This window comes from Canis lupus, chromosome 6 (genome assembly GCF_003254725.2).
Source record: "Canis lupus dingo isolate Sandy chromosome 6, ASM325472v2, whole genome shotgun sequence".
Classification (NCBI taxonomy): Eukaryota; Metazoa; Chordata; class Mammalia; order Carnivora; family Canidae; genus Canis; species Canis lupus.
Window position 1 is genome coordinate 9,783,052 of NC_064248.1, and position 20,922 is coordinate 9,803,973.

The window sequence follows — 20,922 nt, forward strand, 5'->3', positions numbered from 1 at the left end:
TTCCATATTGTCATTCTGTGCTAGGTTCTATGACAGTTGCTGGGATAAAGATTACAGTAAAAAGACCCCCAGACAGATGACCCCAAGCCAGTGTAGTGAGGGCTGTGCTAGCTGGAAGTGCAGGGTGCCAAGTATCCCCAGGGAGAGGGACTGTCATCCTGGGTGGCAGGCTGCCTAAGAGAAGGCAGCAGGCTAGAGGAGCCCTAAATATTCCCTCTCTCCTGACATCACAGAGACCAACCATCTCCCCACCTTTGGGTACCCCCTGCCAGCCCCTCCCCAAGGCTGAGGCCTGCCTGAGGACAAGGCCTGCCTGCCTCTTCCACACCTGTGAGGAAGCTGATGAAGGCCGACACCAAATTGTGCTTCCGGGTCCTTGGAAACAGCTGAGATGCAAAGGACACCAGGATGAAGGTAGTAAGGAAAGACAGGACAACTGCAGACAGCAGGAAGACACGGCCGAGAATGATGTACACTGCAGGGGAGGGAGGCTGGGCTGCAGTTGGGCACCCTGACCCCTGACAAGGGGCAGAGCCCCGCAGAGCCTACGCAGAGAAGGCCCCTGGAGCTCACCACCCTCAGTCCTACAGTGTGGCATGGGACCATGGCTCCAACCCTACTCTCTGCCCCCAAGAATGCACTGATCCCAACATTTTGTTTTGTTTGTGACGCAGAAGTGTACGGAAAAGGGGCACATGGGTGGCTCAGTGGTTGAGCGTCTACCTTTAGCTCAGGTCGTGATGCCAGAGTCCTGGGATCAAATCCCACATTGGGGTCCCTGCAGGGAGCCTGCTTCTCCCTGTGCCTATGTCTCTGCCTCTCTCTCTGTGTCTCTCATGAATAAATAAATAAAATCTTAAAAAAAAAAAAAAAGGAAGTGTATGGAAAAAAATTCGATGGACAAAAGGTCATTTTAATAAACACTATAAATGATAAAAATTGCATGTGGGGGATCCCTGGGTGGCTCAGCGGTTTGGCGCCTGCCTTTGGCCCAGGGCACAGTCCTGGGGTCCTGGGATCAAGTCCTGTGTCGGGCTCCTGGCATGGAGCCTGCTTCTCCCTCTGCCTGTGTCACTGCCTCTCTCTCTCTCTCTCTCTCTCTCTCTCTCTCATAAATAAATAAATATATCTTTAAAAAAAAAGTTGCATGTGAAAACATGAAGCATTGCATCAGTACTCTTCACACTTAATGAGCTACCAGTGGAAAATCAGAATTTGAGAGGTTAAGATGTTCTGAACTCAGGGGCGGGGGGGGTTGGAGGTGAGGGTGCTTATTTAATTACCCCAGTTAACAGAAATTGCAAAACAGACCCAAAATAGCAGAGCCAGGGTCTTGATGACCAGGTGATTCATTCCCCTACTCCTGGTGTGACTCAGGCCCATGTTAAAACAAGTTTGTGAACCCTCCTAGGCATGCAGACATGGACAGCTGGGAGTGGGACAAAAAGACAAAGATACTGCTGAAGACCCAAGTGTTTTAGGATTTACTCTTGGGTAAAACCAACGGTTCTCAACTTGGGGGCAGTTTTGCAACCCCCCTCCAACGCCTGGGGATATTTACGTAAGGGGTAATTTTGATTGTCAGTTGGGTAGTAGAGGGTAAGGGTGCTGTTAACTAACCTGCAAGAAACAGGAGAGCCCTCATAACAAAGATTATCCAGCCAAAGTGTCAGTAGCATGGAGGCTGAGGAACTCCATAACAGAGAGCCCACACACTGTGGCCCATCTTCCCCAAAGAGGCTTCTCCTCTTCTATTACCCAGAGTGAACCCTTAAGGGTTCTTCCCCAAAGAGGCTCACCTCTTTTCCAAGACAGACATCCTCCCGACCTTCCCAAAGTGCTTGTAAAACATGACCTTGAGTGCAGCCATAGTCCATGGAGCTCACATTTCTGTGCATTCCCTTGAAAATGTGATACTTGGGCCTAAGCACATTATCCACAGGGCTGCCTCCCACAGTTGGACAGGTGTTTGGCAGAGAGGACAAGTGGGGGCTGCAATCTGGCCTGTACTCTACTAATGAAGCTGTTCCCTGGCTAGGAGCTGTGCCCACCCAAAAAGGTCCTGTGTGGGGAAGCTAACAGCAGCCCCAAGCGGTAGGGGTAGGGCAGGACCCCCAGTCCTTCATCCTAGGTGGAGCCACTCCTACCCCAGAAATAAATTTTGTTGCTGACACATTTGCTCCTGACCCTGGGGGTCAACTTGATATTATGAACCTTTTGCTGATCACCTACTTTCTTCTAATCTTGAAAGTAGAGACTCAAAAAACGCCCTGATGGGCTTATAATTAAATTAAATAATCTCCCCCTGCCCTGTTCCCACCTCTAACCCTCCATCTCTCCTTACCTGATAAGGGTCGAGGCTTCCAGCATTTGATATGGAAGCAGTTCTCAAACAGGCCACTGAAAAACACTTCATGGGACTCCTCGTTTACAAGCCGTACCCAGAAAGGAAAGATGGAGACCAGCAGTATGAGCAGGTAGCCCAAGGAGGTCAAGGCCGGAGCTATGGCCCATGTGAACCCCTTCATGTCCTTGTTGTCTAAAGTCAGCACCACCTGTTCAAGGGAAACATAAGGGCTTCTCATGCAGAACAGAGCAAAGCAGAGGACGCTTGCAGAAATGTTATCACATACGTGAGGCTTGGGAAATGATGATTTCTTTGCCTAGATAAACTTTACAAACTTACAGACCTCTTGAGCAGACCTAAAAGATGCATAAAACATTTTCTGCCACTAAGTCACTGGGTGCTCTTAGGCAAGGAGGGTCTCTTCTCTGAGCCCCAATTCCCACCTCAATAAAATGAAGATGGACCAGGCCATCCCCAAACCCCCGCCAACCCTAAGGTTCTCATTGCTCAATTCTGTTAACAATCATCCCACCTACAAAGACCCTCTGCACCGTGCTCTGCGGGAAACTAACAGCCAATAGCTTTGGGGATTTCAGGATGACAATGGAGGTGGGGGGGGCAGATCTTGAGGCCATGATCTGAAGTGCAGAAGATAAGGCCTTCAGATTGAGGCTGCTTTCTCCTGCCCACCCCTGTGCAAACATCTGTGCTCATGCCCAGGCATTAGGGCCTCTCTCTGGTCCTGATGCAGACCTTCTCACTGCAGCCAGGGCAAGGAGTGTCTTTGAGGCTGTGGGAACCAATGATCACAATAGCAGGACCAGCCTAATGGCAGAGGGGAGATTGTGGGTGCACTCTTGCACCTCCCACCCAAATACGCCTCTTGTAAACAGGTAAATAGCTAGTCCTCTGAGTGCCCTCAGACTGGTTTGGAAACATCCTGGAGTGCTTTCACCTTCACTAGCTTCTATTCTTCCCACCTGAATACTTTAAACTTTCTCTCTCTCCAAAGCTCCCCTTTGGATCTTCCCTCCACCCTCCAGGCCACACTGATAAGTCACTTGAACTTTCAGGCCTCAGTTTCCTTTGCTCTAAAATGACAGAGTTGGTTGGCCCTGAGAGCAGTTCTAGCTCTAAAACTCTCCAGTAGGAGTCATGGCTCCATCCTGACCCTCGTGCTCCAGAGGGGAGAGAATACACTGGACATTATCATCAGATGTTCTGTGCCCCTGCCTGTCCCCCAACAACCTCGAGTTGTCTAAAACTGGCCTTTGTGCTTCCCCCATTTCCCTGTCACCATACACTGGCCTGGAGCTCAAGCTGGCTTCTTCCTCTTACAATGCCTCTATCTCATCAGCCTTCCTCTCGGGAAGTCCCCAAGCCCCCATCCTTCCTGCCTCACGGCCAGAGGTCTCCTCCCAAGTACCTCCAGCCTCCATGTATGCCTTCCTTCCCCAGGGGTGCCCTCTCTGAGTCTCGAAACCATTTAAATCCCACCTCTCCTGTAAAACTCAGCTTGGCCCCATCCACTGCACGCAGCCCTCCCAGCCACCAGCCACTCTCCATCATTCCCTCCACACTTACCGGACGCCCCATGCTCAGCTTAGGCTGGTGGGAGCAATTCAGGGATGAAAAGAAGACAGGAACTTGCAGGCTCTTGGAATCTATGGGAGAGAGAGAGACACAAAAACATGTCACAGAGTACAATGGTTTCCTCTCCCCTGCCTGGGTTACTTCGGGGCCAGGCATACCCTCACGTGCTACCTCCCATCTGCCCCACCCACCCTGCCTCGCTGCTCTCCAGTGAGGTGGACCTTCCCAGCCTTTGCAACAGCACTTAGCATGGAGACTGGACAACTGTGCTCTACAGACATATAACTTAGGGAACACACTGATCCAGGCCAGACTCAAAGGACCACAGACATGTTAATACAACAGGAAATCTGTAGATCCTTTTGTCCTGCTGAAATAGAAAACAGGATCCCATAGCCAGTGAGCGCTGGCACCAGGACCAGAATCCCACAGGGCGGTGCCCCTCACACCCACTTCAGGCCGTAGGCTAGCAGCTCAGTCTGGAGATTGCCAAATCTGGAATTTATATATATTTTTTAGAGATTTATTTATTTATTCAAGAGAGAGACAGAGACGGAGGCAGAGGGAGAAGCAGTCTCCACGCAGGGAGCCCCGATGTGGGACTCATGTGGGGCTCATGTGGGACTCGATCCGATCCGAGGACACCAGGATCACACCCTGAGTAAAAGGCAGATGCTCAACCACTGAGTTACCCAGGTGTCCCCCAAATCTGGAATTTCGTGGAACTAGTGAATGCGTCCTACTGGGTGTGCTCATTAGCACATGTGAGAAGAGGAGAGTGAAGGAGGGGTGAAGGGTATAGAATTGCCAACTTTTTATTTTGCCAAAAGCATTCAAAACAAACAAAAACAACTGTCAGCTGCCATCATGCTGAGTGCATTAACTATTATTTAGAAAGGACCCAGGACACTGGAAAGTAAAAGAGCTGCCAGCTCAGCTCAGTGTGGCCTGAACTGGCCACAGGGGGGGCGGGGGGGGGGGGGGGAATCTTCCTCATGCAGGTTCCCTCTGGGAGAGTCCCTGAGCGACCCTGCAGCAGCCTGAACCTGTGTTCCCTGTCCCCTCCCGAGGCCCGTGCAGCCCCGGGGTCAGATAGGAACTATAGGAGGGAGGAAAGAGGTGGGCGACATAATCTGGGTTAGAATGGTGGGGGGCACGGTCAGGGCTGCAGGAAGCCTCACTCCCTTTCCTGCCACTGATTCGGGACAACTTGGGCTGCAGATTGGACCAGGGCTAGTCAGAGGTTCTTACTGCTGACAAACCTCCTCAGCCCTTCACTGGCCCCAAAGCCACAGGGACATTCTCCAGACCCCAAAATTCACCCAGATCTGACGATCCGCCCCCACCCCCGCAGTGGGCCCCAACAGCCAGTAGTTTTCTGTGTGGCCTGGAGGTGGGGGGTTGGGGGCCTTCTCCATGCCCGCTAGTCGGTGAAGCCACCCCGCCCTCCGCCCGCCCCCATGCCCCCCATGGCCTCCCTTCCTTCCCCCATGGCCTCCCCCACTCCTTGGGCACCTTCGGGTCAGGGCTTCCCTCTAGGGGCAGGGCTTCCCTCTAGGAGGTCCCCCATGCAGCGGAGTGGACCCCGCCCCTGGCCCCTCTCTCGCCCCTTGGTCCCGCTACCCAGAGCTTCCGTTGGCCCCGAGGCCTGAGCAAAGTGCGCCGTTCTGTCTGCTGGCAGAGCCCACACCCTGGAGGAGGCGAGGGGGTCCACAGACCCTGTGGCCACGCCCACAGCTCACCTAGCCCTCCGCCCCGGAGTTCGCGGTACCCGCCTCCTCACCAGGTTTCACTTACCCGTGCACGGAATGGGATGGGGGTGGGAGCGATTGGGAACCAAGCGGATCTGAATTCGAATTCCAGCTCTGCCATTACCAGCAGGATGACCCTGGGTAAGTTACTTCTGCTTCCTGGGTGTCAGTTTTCTCATCTGTGAAACAGGAATAATAATAGTAACTCCTCCTGTTGGATGGCTCTGCACGTCCAATGACAAGTGACTGGAAGAAAACCCATTGCCTCCTCAGGGCCCTGCCAGTTCACTCTCCCTCATCCCCCATGACCCCACCTGTGCAGCCTCCCAAGCCCCTGTCCTGTGGGTGGGCCTGATCATCTTCAGGCCTCCCTCACCCTCCATCCCTCTCCCCTTCTCTGCCCTCCTCCCCTAAGAAGGCTGGCAGCACCTCTCACCAGCCCCACTGGTTTTAAACCCCAGAAAGACTCTTCCAAGAGTGGACACTGTGTGGAGGCAGGACTGGCTTCAGCTTTAGGAGACTGGTAGAGGGTGGTTCTAGTGGCAAAAGTGGCCACACTTGGAGCTAGATAAGCCACCAGCCCCCACCCCCAACCCTCATCCCCCACCCTGCTTTAAGTCTGCCCTCACCAAAAAATACATTGATAACACCAAGATTTTAAAAAGCCAGTACCATATCTGGCACCTCCTCACACCTCTCCACTAGCCCTAGACATAGTCGAAGACAACAGGAAGGGATGAGGTGGGATGGACCACTAATTTCCCTGACCACCTGTGAGAGGCATGTGACAGGCCCCTGTACTGTTCAGGATTCTATTTGTCATAAAGGTTCAGGGCTCAATTTGTAAACACTCACCAGAGAGGGCTTCTACTGGCTTAACTAGTCTCATGCTCATATTTAGTTAGCCACCTTGGAGGAAAAGGATGCTTCCCTCACTCCATTCTCACCCCTACTTGGTTCAAAATTTCCCAGGGAAGCTCTATAAGATCTGCTTGGGTCACCTGCTCCTTCCACTCTGGTCAGAGAAGATAAGTCAGCTGTGGCTCCACTGTGACCAAGCAGGTAGGGTCACTGAGAAGCCAGCAATTTGGATCACCTATCTGGAGCAACATAAAAACTTTCTTAAAGGAAGAGGGATGGTGTTCTCAGAAGGGAGAAATGACAGCAGGCCATGACAGCATTTTCAGATGCACTATCATATAATCCTTTTAAATCTCATTACATGGGCAGCCCAGGTGGCTCAGTGGTTTAGTGCTGCCTTCAGCCCAGGGCCTAATCCTGGAGACAGGGGGGATCGAGTCCCACGTCAGGCTCCTTGCATGGAGCCTGCTTCTCCCTCTGTGTCTCTGCCTCTCTCTCTCTCTCTCTCTCTCTCTGAGTCCGTTGTGAATAAATAAACTCTTAAAAAAAAAGTCCACAATGTAAGTATATTTTTCACTGATATTTTAGATGATCATTAATCTAGACTACATGGAGGAAAAATAATCTGATATTTTGTAACCAAAAATAAGCATTTAGTTGGGGCACCTAGATGGCTCAGTCGGTTAAGCATCCAAATCTTGATCTCAACTCAGGTCTTGATCTCAGGGTAGTGAGTTTGAGCCCCTCAAAGGGGCTACTTAAAAAAAAAAAAAAAGCATTTACAAAGAGGTATTTCTCTCAGATACCTAATCTAACAATATACTACCTATTACAGGTATTTTTAGAATTTCTTTTAATGATTAAAATATTCATAGTAAATGAGTGCTCAAAAGTTTGTTGGTTTTTTGTTTTTAATTTTATGGTGGTGCCTGGCTGGCTCAGTTGGTAGAGCTTGTCACTCTTCTTTTTTTTTTTTAAAGATTTTATTTATTTATTCATGAGAAACACACACACACACACAGGGAGGCAGAGACACAGGCAGAGAGAGAAGCAGACTCCATGCAGGGAACCCAATGTGGGACTCGATCCCAGGTCTCCAGGATCACGCCCTGGGCTGAAGGCAGGCGCTAAACCACTGAGCCACCCGGGCTGCCCAGCTTGTCATTCTTGATCTTGAAGTCATGAGTTTGAACTCTATATTGGGTGTAGAAATTTCTTATAAATAAAAAATCTTTTTTTAAAAAAGATTTTATTATTTATTTTGAGAGAGACAGAGAGAGCATGAGCAGAGAGAAAGAGAAGCAGATCCCCACTGGGCAAGGAGCCCAGCCCGACACAGGACTCGATCCCAGGAACCTGAGATCATGACCTCAGCCAAAGGCAGACACTTAACCCACTGAGCTACCCAGTACCCCCAAAATAAAGTCTTTTAAAATTTTTTATGGAACTGGAAGGTATTATGCTGAGTGAAGTAAGTCAATCAGAGAAGGACAAACATTGTATGTTCTCATTCATTTGGGGAATATAAATAATAGTGAAAGGGAATATAAGGGAAGGGAGAAGAAATGTGTGGGAAATATCAGAAAGAGAGACAGAACATAAAGACTCCTAACTCTGGGAAATGAACTAGGGGTGATGGAAGGGGAGGAGGGCGGGGGGTGGGAGTGAATGGGTGACGGGCACTGAGGGGGGCACTTGACGGGATGAGCACTGGGTGTTATTCTGTATGTTGGTAAATTGAACACCAATAAAAAATAAATTTATTATTAAAAAAATTTATCAATTATGTATCACACTATTCAACTGCTTCACTATTCAACTTTTTCCTCGATAATTACACAATAATTAAGCTTGCCTTAGGTTATGAGGGAATTTTTGTTATAAAGGAGCTTGAGCTGTGGCTTTTTCTCATAGGAAATCTTGAAAATTCTTAAGTTGTTGTTTTTTTTTGTTTTTTTTTTGTTTTCTTTAAACAGCGAGAACTTGGGCAGCCTGGGTGGGTCAGCGGTTTAAGCGCCTACCTTCCACCCAGGGCGTGATCCTGGAGTCCCGGGATTGAGTCCCACATCAGGCTCCCTGCATGGAGCCTGCTCCTCCCTCTGCCTGTGTCTCTGCCTCTGTGTGTGTGTGTGTGCATCTATCATGAATGAATAAATAAAATCTTTAAAAAGAAAAAAAAAACAGCGAGAACTTAACCATTTCTCTCTACCTAAACTTAAAACAAATGTGTACTTGTCACAAGAACAGTAAGCATGCATATGGCTAGGATTCAATCAGAGAAGTAAAACCACGAGGACATACACACACTCTCACAGCCCAGCAAAAGCAAAGGAGGAAGAGAGACCAACTGCACGCCCAGCTGCTATGTCTCCTTAGTGAGCTGAATCAGCAGATAGCAATAACATGGGTGAGGCACAAAATAACTGCTGCTTTTCTTCTGCCCTCCTGATTAAGAATCTCCCTCTAGCCCAAAAGAACCAAAAAATACAGGAAAGGGAATTCTGGCAAATGTAATTCAGCCTACCCTAGCTGACACATAACAAAGCCCATGACATGTCATACTGAAAAATTATTTGGCTTAGAAAATTTGCCCGTTTAAGTGCACTTATGTCATATTAAACAAAATGAGATTCAATAGTCTATAGGACATGGAGGAGCAGAATGGTGATCCAAGAAGACCCAAGAGCCCCTTCCAATAATAGTTACAACAAATGGAATAGATGAGATAGAAAGACAGCAACTGGATTCAAAGGTCACCCTCCTGTTTTCCTGACCTATGAGTCTGAATCAAGAATTCCCCAATTTGAAACAAACAAGTGGTGGTGGAAAGGGAGATGGGCGGGGGGGTGGGGGTGACTGGGTGACAAGCACTGAGGGGGGCACTTGATGGGATGAGCACTGGGTGTTATGCTATATATTGGCAAATTTAACTCCAATTAAAAAAAAAAAAGAATTCCCCAATTCTTTCTTCCCTGGGATGGAACCCAACTCATTCCATTTTCAGAGGACAACTATGAAGATCTGGAAAGCAAACCACAGAATCTCCCATGCAGATCCTCAACATCAAATCAACAGTGGTGCTAACTAACTGAAGGCTCCACTTAGCCATCACCTTGGTCATGCTGCATTATGTCCCTTTCATCCTCCTATCTGACACAATCTCCTCCAAAGTCAATCTGCTAATGCTGAATAAGGCAGAAACTCCTTCTAAAGGCTCTTGTGCATTGAACCCATCCATGAGATTTGTCCACTATCTAGATTTTCATGTCTTAGTAAGAGTTGAAACCAGGACTGTAGGCTGTCCACTCTCACGAAATCCAAAGGGTTTCTCCCTCATGTGAGCTCTCTGACTTTCACTCAGAGCTGAACCCTGACCAAAGGCTCTACCACCTTTATTTCATTCAGCTTCTTTCTTGTGTGGATTCCCAGATGGTTGGAAAGGTATGACCTGTACTTGAAGGTTTTTCCATATTCTTTGCATTCAGAAGCTTTTTCTCCACCATGAGTTTTCTGATGCTGAAGGTGAGAATTGTGGCTGAAGGCCCTCCCACATTCACAACATTCACAGGGTCTCTCTCCAGTGTGAATCCTGTCGTGTTTTAATAAGTAGTGAACTCCTACTAAAAGATTTCCCACACTCGCTGCAATCATAAGGAATCTCCACTGTGTGGACTCTCTGGTATTCAATGAGGTGAGAGTTATGACTCTAAGTTTTCCCACAGTCATTGCACTCATATGGTCTCTCTTTGGTGTGAACTCGCTGGTGTTCTATCAGATTTGAACTCTGGCTGAAGGCCTTCCCACACTCTCTACACACATAGGGTTTCTCCCTCGTGTGGATTCTCTGGTGTCAAACAAAGCTTGAGCTCTGGCCAAAAGCTTTCCTACATTCATTACACATATAAGGCATCTCTCCTGTATGAGTTATCTGATGCTGGATAAGGTGTGAGCTACGCCGGAAGCTTTTCCCACTACATTCATAGGGTTTTTCTTCAGTATGTATTCTTTGATGCTAGATAAGGTTTGAAGTATGGCCAAAAGCTTTTCTACATTCATGACACTCATAAGATTTCTCTTACATATGGATTCTTCCATGCTGAGTAAGGTATGAGTTCTGCCTGAATAATTTCCCACAAATATTACACATTTGGGATTTCTCTTCAGTTAAGAATTTGTGGCTATTGGATAGAGTTTGTGATGTTACAGAAGTTTTGTCCATATTCACAGAGCCCCTCATGTTTGTTTTGTTCACATTCATCTCCTTTTTTTTTTTATTTTTTTTTTATTTTATGATAGTCACAGAGAGAGAGAAAGAGGCAGAGACACAGGCAGAGGGAGAAGCAGGCTCCATGCACCGGGAGCCCGATGTGGGATTCGATCCCGCGTCTCCAGGATCGCGCCCTGGGCCAAAGGCAGCCGGCAAACAGCTGCGCCACCCAGGGATCCCATCATCTCCTTCTTATAGTTGTAGCCCTACTTCAAGAGTTTTCTGCTTTATAATTAATTGATCCTCAGTCCAGGTTTCACCATCTGACAGAAAATATAAAAAAGGTAAAATGTAACAAGAAAAACTCCTGGTGGGGAACAGGAATCAGAGTATTCCAGAAGTATTTAGTTCAAAAAAGTATGAAAAATGGCCTTGCAAAATAGGAAAAAGATGAATACAAGTTGGGGAGATTTGGAGAAAATGGTGAGAAACTAAAATTCAGGTTTATATACAAAGACATAACAGGATTAATAGAAAAGGGAGGCAGAATTTGAGGGAAGTGGAGTCACCTCAGAACTTCAGAAGGGAGATGCTGGGAACTATGTGTGGGGAGGGGCAGGGACTGAACAGATAAATTAAAGAGGAAAGCCTCACCCTAGAGGTTCTGCCTACATGGCACTCCAACCATGTAATGGTCCCCTGAGGTAACAGGCAAGACTCCCTTCATGCAGAGACTAACACCTTCCCATATCTCTCTACACACAGATGTTCACATGCTCACTAGTGAACATAAGACACATTCAGACCTCATGTGCTCCTTTAGAAATACTGCAAATGGGGAAGATTTGATAAAGGAAGAAGGGGGAGGATGAAAAGTTCTTTAAAATATGAACCACCAGGGATCCCTGGGTGGCGCAGCGGTTTGGCGCCTGCCTTTGGCCCAGGGCACGATCCTGGAGACCCGGGATCGAATCCCACATCGGGCTCCCGGTGCACGGAGCCTCCTTCTCCCTCTCCCTCTGCCTGTGTCTCTGCCTCTCTCTCTCTCTGTGTGTGTGACTATCATAAATAAATTAAAAAAAATTTTAAAAACAAATATGAACCACCAAGTAGAGAGAAATATTCCCAAGTCAATGTAGACTCTAAGAAAATATACAAAAACAAATCCTGCACCCCAGCATTTAAGGGAGACATGATAGAAAAACATCTCCTGTTTACTTTAATTGAAATATTAAAGCTAGAGAGGTTGCTTTACAATGATATTAAAGAAAGTAGGCCTTCTGCTAAGAGGGATCTTCTGAAAGGAGAGGGTGCTGAGAAATAGCCAATACAGCATTTCCATTAGCAGTGAAAGCCTAACACATAAACAGCCCTGATTTTATTTGGTAATTTTCATTAAATTTTAAAGGAATTTAATAATCACCCATGATATTTTATCATAGAACCATATTTACACTTGTTCTACACCTCCAGATATGCCATCAACTTCTGTATGTTCAGTTTAGATACTGTTTTTAAAATGTTTTTCCTTGTGAGAAGAATTTTTAAGATCCTCTTAGCAACTTTCAAACATGCAATATGGCATTATCAACTATCACTGCCAGGTTGTACATTACATCCCTGGGACTTGTGTATGGAAGTATCTACCTTTTGTCCCCCTTCATCCAATTCCCCCACTCCCACCCTCCACATCTGGCAATCACCAGTCCGTTTTCTGTGTTTGCATTGCTTTTGTTTGTTTGTTTGTTTGTTTTGATTCCACATCTAAGTCAGATCACACAATATTTGTCTTTGATTTATTTCACTTAGCATGATACCCTCCAGGTCCACCCATGTTGTTGTAAATGTCAGGATTTCCTTCTTTCTACGGCTGTACAATATTCCACTGTGTATGTACACATATAATTGTATGTACACCACATCTGCTTTATCCATGCATCCACCTATGGATGCTTGGGCTGTTTCCACATCTTGGCTGTCATATGTACTGTTGCAGTAAGCATGGGGACACAGATACCTTTTCAAGATAGTGCCTTCATTTCCTTCAGATAAACAGAAGTGAAATTGCTGGATCAAATGGTCCTTCTATTGGTAGTTCACCAATTTACATCCTCACCAACACTTGTTACTTCTTGTCTTTTAGGCGATAGCCATTCTAACAGCTGTGAATGTATTAATAGTTTAATGTTCTTACATTTGTTTGCACATGTGTTTAACTGTTTCTCTTCCATGTCACACAAATTGCAAACACCTGGAAACACAAACCAGGTCCAAGTTAGGTACGAAAAGAAGAAGGAAAGGAAAGGAAAGGAAAAAGGAAAGGAAAAGGGAAAAGGGAAAGCGAAAACGAAAAGGGAAAAGGGAAAGGGAAAAGGGAAAGGAAAGGGGAAAGGGAAAGGGAAAAGGGAAAGGGAAAGGGGAAAGGGAAAGGAAAGGGAAAAGGAAAGGGAAAGGGAAAGGGAAAAGGAAAAGGAAAAGGAAAAGGAAAAGGAAAAGGAAAAGGAAAAGGAAAAGGAAAAGGAAAAGGAAAGGGGAGGGCGGACCCGGTGGCTCAGCGGTTTAGCGCCACCTTCAGCCCAGGGCCTGATCCTGGAGACCCAGGATCAATTCCCATGTCAGGCTCCCTGCATGGAGCCTGTTTCTCCCTCTGCCTGTGTCTCTGCCTCTCTCCCTGTGTCTCTTATGAATAAATAAAATAAAATCTTAAAAAAAAAAAAAGTCAGGGGTGCCTGGGTGGCTCAGTTGGTTAGGTGTCTGCCTTTGGTTCAGGTGATGATCTCAGGGTCCTGCTCAGTGGGGAGTCTCCCTCTCCCTTTCCCCCTGCTTGTGCTCTCTCTCTCTCTTTCACTCTCTCAAATAAATAAAATCTTCAAAATAAAATTTTTAAATAAAAAAGTGATAAAGGCATCAATCAAATCTAAACACTAGCTAAACAGACCAATTCTTTTTATCAAGAAACCATAATGAACTGGTACTATAAATTTAAGTCACTCTCTGTGCACGATCCAACAGAACTTTCTGTGGTTATGCAGCTGTTCTACATCTGCACTGTCTGTTGAGCACTTGAAATGTGGCTAGTGCAACTGAGCAGCTAAACTTTTAATTGCATTTAATTTTAATTAATTTAAATTTAGTTAACCCACTGTAGCTGGGGCTACCCTACTGGACAGCACAACTCTAGAGCCTTCTAAATCTGCCAGATCTGTCCCCCCAGGCCTGGGAGCACCTAAACATAGAGGCCCTTCAAAATTGGGTTCATAGGATGCCTGGGTGGCTCAGTGGTCGAGCATCCGCCTTCGGCTCAGGGTGTGAGCCCGGGGTCCTGGGATCAATTCCCACATTGGGCTCCCCACGGGGAGCCTGCTTCTCCCTCTGCCTAAGTCTCTGCCTGTCTCTGTCCCTCATGAATAAATAAATAGAATCTTAAAAAAAAAAAAAAAAAACTGGGTTCACTAATAAGGTGAAACACCAGATGGAGAAGGTAACAAAGTCTCCTCAGCTCATCAAAACTGAAAGACCAATAGGCCGGGCATGCCTCCATTTGGACTTGGATGATTCCGTGAAAGGAGTTATGCCTTCTGTGGTTGGCTTACACAAATATTAAAATGAGGGTTTCTTCTACATCTCCCTTAGCTGGCTCCTGTCTTTCCAGCCTCACTCCCATCTCCTCCCCTATACCAAACCTCTTCTCCTTTCTGTTGGACCATTCTATTTGTTCTCTCCCACAATATGTGAAGGCTTAGGTGTTCTAGAGGATGAGCCTTTTATGTGGCCCACTGCCAGAGATCTGACAGCCTGCTCAACATCTTCAAGAATATAAATCCTAAAGCTCTCAGGCCCTGTTCAATATCACCTTCTCCATTAAGCTGAAGGTGATTCTCCTCCTCTTTATGAGTCCTGTGACATTTGACTCATTCACATTTATCTACTGAGCACCAACAACGTGCCAGGTACAGTTCTCAACAACGTGCCAGGTACAGTTCTAGGTGTTGAGATACATCAGGGGGCAAACAGGCAAAAACTCGGGCAGCCCGAGTGGCTCAGCAGTTTAGCACTGCCTTCGGCCCGCAGGGCCCAAACCTGGAGTCCCAGGATGGAGTCCAACGTCCAGCTCCCTACATGGAGCCTGCTTCTCCCTCTGCCTGTATCTCTGCCTCTCTCTCTCTCTTTCTCTGTCTCTCATGAATAAATAAATAAAATCTTAAAAAAAAAAAAAAAACACCTCTGCCCTCTAAGATCTTTCATAATAGTAAGGGAGCTGGACAAGAAATCTTGTAAATTACATACTACTAGATGGAACAAGTGCTATAGAGACAAAAGCCTGGGAGAAGAAGTCCAGTGCCAAAGGGAGGGAGTGGGCAGAAGGGTTGCAATTTTACACATTCCGTGAAGAGCATTACACAAAGAAGAAACAGCAAGTGCAAAGGCCCTGAGTGTTCAAAGGGGCAAGTATGACTAGAACACAATGAGCAAGAGGAAGAGTAGTAAGAAATGAGGTCAGAGATATAAAAAGGGAATTAGAGAACATAGAACCCAATAAGCTACTGTAAGAGGTGTGCTTTTACTGAGTAAGATATGAAGCTATGGGAGGCTTGTGACCAGAGGAAGGGAAGACCTGACATTTTAACAGGATCTTGCTGCCGGCTACAGTAGAGAGGCAATGGCAGAGGTAGGACAATCAGCCAGGAGGCTACTGCAATAATCCAGGTGAGGGATAATGGCACGCTGGACCAAAATGGTGGCAGAGAAAATAGTAAGAAGTACTGGGATTCTGGAAAAAAAATGTCTATGGCTGTGTGGATAGGATTACTGACTGAGGGGTATGAATATGAAAGAACAAAGTTTTCTCTCTAGATTGAGTAGCTGGAGGGATTGTGTCCCCACCTCCTGAAATGGGGAATATTTATCACAGGCTACAGCATCTCCAGTAATTTACAAAAACATCCCTACATGGTTCTCACACCAGTCTTTCTTTTTTAAAAAATTTATTTATTCATGAGACAGAGAGAGAGAGAGGCAGAGGCATAGGCAGAGGGAGAAGCCTGATGCAGGACTCGATCCCAGGACCCCGGGATCATGCCCTGAGCCAAAGGCAGATGCTCAACCGCTGAGCCACCCGGGTGCCCCCTCGCACCAGTCTCTTGAGATCAGTATGTCTCAAACCCACTTTTTCTTCTGGTGTATTAGTATTTGTTTCAGTTCTTGTAACCCTCCTGTAGCTTAAGCATTCTTCAAAATAAAAAGGGAAGGGGTGACAAGGAGCAGTGACTCCTTTCTCTGCCCCCACATGCACTCAGTAAACAAGTATTATTGTTTCCACCTCCAACACACTTCTTGGTTTTTGTCCCTACCTTCCTGTTATCGCTGGTAATGTCCTAAAGTCAGACCGTAATCACCTCTCATACTACACTGAACAAATCAGATTCTCTGCCTTGACAGACCATGCTCACCAGCTAGCCATCTGCAGAGAGAAGCTAACATAACGTACTTCAGTATCTGCTAAGCAAAAGCTAAGCTCTTATGGCCTGGCATTCCTTCCCCATAATTTTATTCCACTCTGTCCCACAGACTCCTCTTCTACCACGTCTTCTCTATACACCAGTCAATGTGAACAGCTTCCTGACCATGCATAACCCACATACATCCTTCTCCTCCCCCTATAAAACTCCTATTTAACCTTACAGACCCAGCTCAAAGGCAGCCTCCTTCCTGAAATGAAACCTTCCTCTAATCCCAGCTGGAAGTGAATCTCTTTGAATCTCTAAAGCATTCACTTCCTGTATCCTTCAAGGCATTTAACCACATTGTCTTTGGGCCTCTCCTCAGAATTATTTTTAGTTGTGTGTGTGTGTGTGTGTGTGTGTGTGTGTTCGCTTCAATTTATACTGAAAGCATCTCTATATTAAAATATAGATATATTTTATGAAATAAAATTTCTTTCATAAAAATTCATATTTTAAGAAATTCCATTTCTTTGTCTCCAAGCCCAATACTATATAAAGAACCCTGCATACATTAGGCGCTTCAAAATGCTCCTGATTATTTTCCAGCAATCAAGAGAAGAATCTACAAGTTGCTAAGAGTCCCAAAGAGACCATTTATAAAACGTCTTCAGGACTGAGGCTCATATAGAATTCAGAGAATATGGTAGATCTTCTCATGGGTCAGAGCCACTTACCGAAAAAATATCAAAAACTTGGATCCAAACTCTGATAAATAGCAGGATCCCCTAGAATGCCTCAACAGATATTCTGAGACACAACTAGAGAACCCAAGTAGAAAGCAGTTGCCCTCTGAAATAAGCAAATCAAACATATCCCTGTAAACAAAAGTTTTTTTTTTAAGTTTTTTCGCTGATCTTCTAATTTAATTATTTTTAAAGATTTTATTCTTTTATTCATGAGAGACACAGAAAGAAAGAGAGGCAGAGACACAGGCAGAGGGAGAAGCAGGCTCCATGCAGGGAGCCTGATGTAACACTGGCTCCAGAATCATGCCCTGGGCTGAAGGCAGTGCTAAACCGCTGAGCCACCCGGGCTGCCCGATCTGCTTCTAATTTAAAGGAAAGGGGAAAATCAGTTCTTCAAGTAGTTTAACTACAAAGTTGTGTGATCCCAAGTATACTCACTATACTCACTTCTAACAGCAAAAGAAATGAGCAGGTCTTATTGTACTGGGTCGGATAGTGTCGTTTCCCTGCCCCACCCCCACCAATCCATGTCCAGCTAGAACCTCAGAATGTGACCTTATTTGGTAGAAGAGTCTTTGCAGAGTTAAGATGAGATCATAATGGATTAGGGTGGGCTCTAAACCCAACGACTGGTATCTTTAAAACAGAAAGGAAAGGAAGATTTAGAAATGGAAACACACAGGGAAGAAGGTCATGTACAACAGAGGCACAACTAACTGATGCAGCCATAAGCCAAGGAGCACCATGGATCCTGGGAAGCACCAAAAGCTGGGAACAGACAAGGAGTGACTCTTCTTAAGAGCCTTGAGGTAGCTTCCTCTTAGACTTCTACCTTCCAAAACTGCAAGAAAATACAGTTCTGCTCTATTAAGCCATGTAGCTATGGTAATTCGTTACAAAAGCCCTAGGAAATGAATACATTTCCTGTTTGATTAAACCAATCAGCAAATGTCTATACCACCACTATGTGCAGGGTACTGGTAGAGGGATTATAACAGTGCCTCAAAGCACAATTTGGAAGAACAACCCCTACCTAGGTGACCTGGAGGTGGCAGCCTCAAAGAATGACATTGAGCTGGATCTTGAACTATAACCAGATTAACAAGGTGAAGAGTATTCCAGGCAAACATAACAGCATCTGCTAAGGCTCAGCAACATAGAAGGGAACACTAAGTTTAAGGGAACACTAAAAAAAAAAAAAAAAAACCCTCCATGTTTTTTTTACTATTATATGAGTGAAATGTATGCCCCATGTGGGCAGGAAGCCAGGAGATGTAGTAGAAAAATAGAGTAGAGCCAAATGGGGTGCCTGGGTGGCTCAATAGTTGAGCATTCAAGTCTTGATTTCACTCAGGTCATTACCTCAGAGTCCTGAGACTGAGCCTCATGTTGGGCTCTGCACCAAGTATAGTCTACTTGGGATTCTCTCTCTCCCTCTGCCCCCACTCCCAGTGCTTTCTCTCTCTCTCTCTCTCTCTCTCTCTCAAAAAGAAAAATAGAGTAGAGCCAGATATGAAGAGGCATGTATGCCACGCCCAGGGCTTTGAACTTTATTTTATAGGCAGAGACTGACATGATCAAATTTGTTTCCACGGAAATTCATTCCGGCAACAGTCTGAGGGACAGCCTAGAGTAGGGGACGTGACCAATAGAATAGGGATGTATCAATAATCCAAGAAAAATAGAATGGGCCTAAATTGAGGAAATTATAGGCAACTGAATCTGGCCTTTCTGAAGAAAAACTAACAGGATTGGTGGCTGACTGAATATAGACAGAAGGAGAATAGTAGAGGACGAATCCAAGTTTTCTAGCTTGGGAAAATCAGTTACTAAAATTAATCAAGGTAGGGATACCTGTGTGACTCAGTCTGTTAAGCATCCAACTCTTGATTTCAGATTAGGTCATGATCTCAGGGTCATGAGATCAAGCCCAGGTTGGGCTCTGCGCTGAATGTGGAACTTGCTTAAGATTCTCTTTTCAGGGCAGCCCCGGTGGCTCAGCAGTTTAGCCCCGCCTTCTGCTTGGGGTGTGATCCTGGAGACCTGGGATAGAGTCCCACATCAGGCTCCCTGCATGGGGCCTGCTTCTCCCTCTGCCTCTCTGTCATGAATAAATAAAATGTTTTAAAAAAAATAGTTTAACCTCACTTTCCATCAGCAGGTGGCTGGCTTATCTACTGTACTCCAGGTATAAACCTGCTTGGAGTTTATACCTTGGATGTAAATGTATCTTCCCTAAGGACGAAGGAGAGTTTGGGTAGGATGAGTGGAGGAGCCTGCTCTTTTCCTGGTACATGAGAGATGGGACATACTTGGCTGAGTTCTTTCATTTACTTATTCACACCGCATTTACTGAGCTTCTCCAAAGGCCAAACAAGTTAGCAGGTGGCTGGAATGACAGATCCTCCAATACTTAGTGCTAGTATCATGCTGCTGCAGCAGGTCTGCTCCACACAGTCAAGAGAGGAAACGTTGGTTACAGGCTTTATTTATATGTAATAGAGCCTTGAGATTCAAAAAGTTTTTTACCAGGACAATTCTAAGCTCAAGATCAATCGTGTCCATCTGATCTGAGGCTGCAGCTGGAAGGACAAAGTTTAGACAAAGAAAGCCAGCTAGGTCAGCTCCTCACCCTTGCTCCGTCGGGGCTCCTGCACAGAGGATGGGCACAGGGACTCCGAGGACATCTGCTCACGCAGCTTCTCCATGGGCTGGGTCCAATCCCCGGTGCTGCTCCAAGGCCGTGACCTCTTCTAAAATTTCTTCAGAGTACTGCACGACCGACGGGCAGTCACTGCGGGCAAGGGAGGGAGAAGAGGGCAGATGAAGGGAAAACCGCAGCTGAAGCTTTCTTCCCCGGGGGAGGCTCCCACTTCACTGTCCCCGGGCCAGGTGGGCCCCGGCGCGAGGGCGCGGCCAGGCCTGTGGCCCCAGCCCCACGCCACGCGTGTCCCCTCGGCTCGAGCCTCCCGCCGCAACCCGCGCTCCCTGCCCCCTCCGCTACGGCCCGGGACTCCGGGACTCACTCGCGCAGCGGCGGCCACCTCGGCCTCCGGGCACCACTGGAACCTCGGGCTCCCTGGCGCGCACTTCCGGGTCCTGTCTAGGCAGCTCGGAGGTCTCCTCTCGATCGCGGGCTCTCCAGGGGCCGCTGGGGAGCTGGGCCCAGAGCAGCGTGGGGATGGCGCTTCCTTTGGCGTTTGTCCTTCTCCAAGGAGGGATGGAGGGAGGGTGGGGCTAGATTTCTCTTTGCCCTTCATCGCCCATGTAGGCCTAGAATCTAAATTGGTGGTTTCCCTCTTCCTCACCCCCACTGTCCCATGTGCACTCCACTTGCCTTCTCCCTTGACCCCTGCGGTTTCACCACCCATCCCCACCTCCCTTCTTGCAAATCACAAGGCGTGGATCACCCTGCTGGGCCCAAATCCACTATCTATGCCCGAAGTCCAGCCTGTCCTCTCCTTTGGTCACTTCATCCCAGCCTGTTTGATATTCACTACTCCAGCGCCTACCAATCGTGCCTGGAGTATGTAGGTGAGCAGGAGTAATATATCCTATGAGTACCAGTGGGCTAAAGGAGGTAGAAAAGCCTTAGAAATAGGGTCAAGATTTCAAACCCCCTACTGTGCCAGGATGACAAAGAGTTTGCCAGAGGCATATTTGATATGTTGAAGCAGGGAAAATGTTAGGGAAATGAGTTGTTCATGATAGGGGGAGTTTCCTGCTCAACTCAGAAACAGTTACCAGTTATGGAGTAAACTGGCATTATCTCATTAATTTTCACAACGATCCCATAAAGTTTGTGCTTTTTCACAATTTTAGATGCCTTTAAAAACTGCAGACTCGGCAAGCAAGTAAAGGTGGCCTTTAGAACCCTGGCCAGTTCAAACTGCACCTTGGGAAGGAAAACATTAGACTGGTTTGAGATTTGTAATCCGAGCAAGTGTGGGAAAGAAAAAGACAGACACGGTGA

The 20,922-nt window shown here is 46.7% G+C and overlaps 1 protein-coding gene and 1 long non-coding RNA gene across 8 annotated transcripts in view; one reads left to right on the plus strand and one right to left on the minus strand.

Moving 5' to 3' along the window:
* LOC125755177 (uncharacterized) overlaps nt 1–894 on the plus strand; it is a 16,304-nt gene extending 15,410 nt beyond the window's left edge. Inside the window, exon 2 of the long non-coding RNA XR_007411003.1 lies at nt 234–894. This is a non-coding gene — a long non-coding RNA (uncharacterized LOC125755177). The remainder of the gene's footprint in view (nt 1–233) is intronic.
* TMEM225B (transmembrane protein 225B) overlaps nt 1–20,144 on the minus strand; it is a 26,760-nt gene extending 6,616 nt beyond the window's left edge. Inside the window, exons 1-6 of one of the 7 annotated variants that reach the window (XM_025426177.3) lie at nt 19,976–20,144; nt 19,582–19,743; nt 5,738–5,870; nt 3,932–4,011; nt 2,345–2,555; nt 329–475 (exon numbers count right to left, since the gene is read on the minus strand). In XM_025426177.3, the coding sequence (XP_025281962.1) occupies nt 329–475; nt 2,345–2,555; nt 3,932–3,943 (370 nt within the window). In that variant the 5' untranslated portion in view covers nt 3,944–4,011; nt 5,738–5,870; nt 19,582–19,743; nt 19,976–20,144. The other 6 variants (XM_025426182.3, XM_025426179.3, XM_035717813.2 and 3 more) reach the window with 6 other exon arrangements.
* Nucleotides 20,145–20,922: the final 778 nt, after the last annotated feature.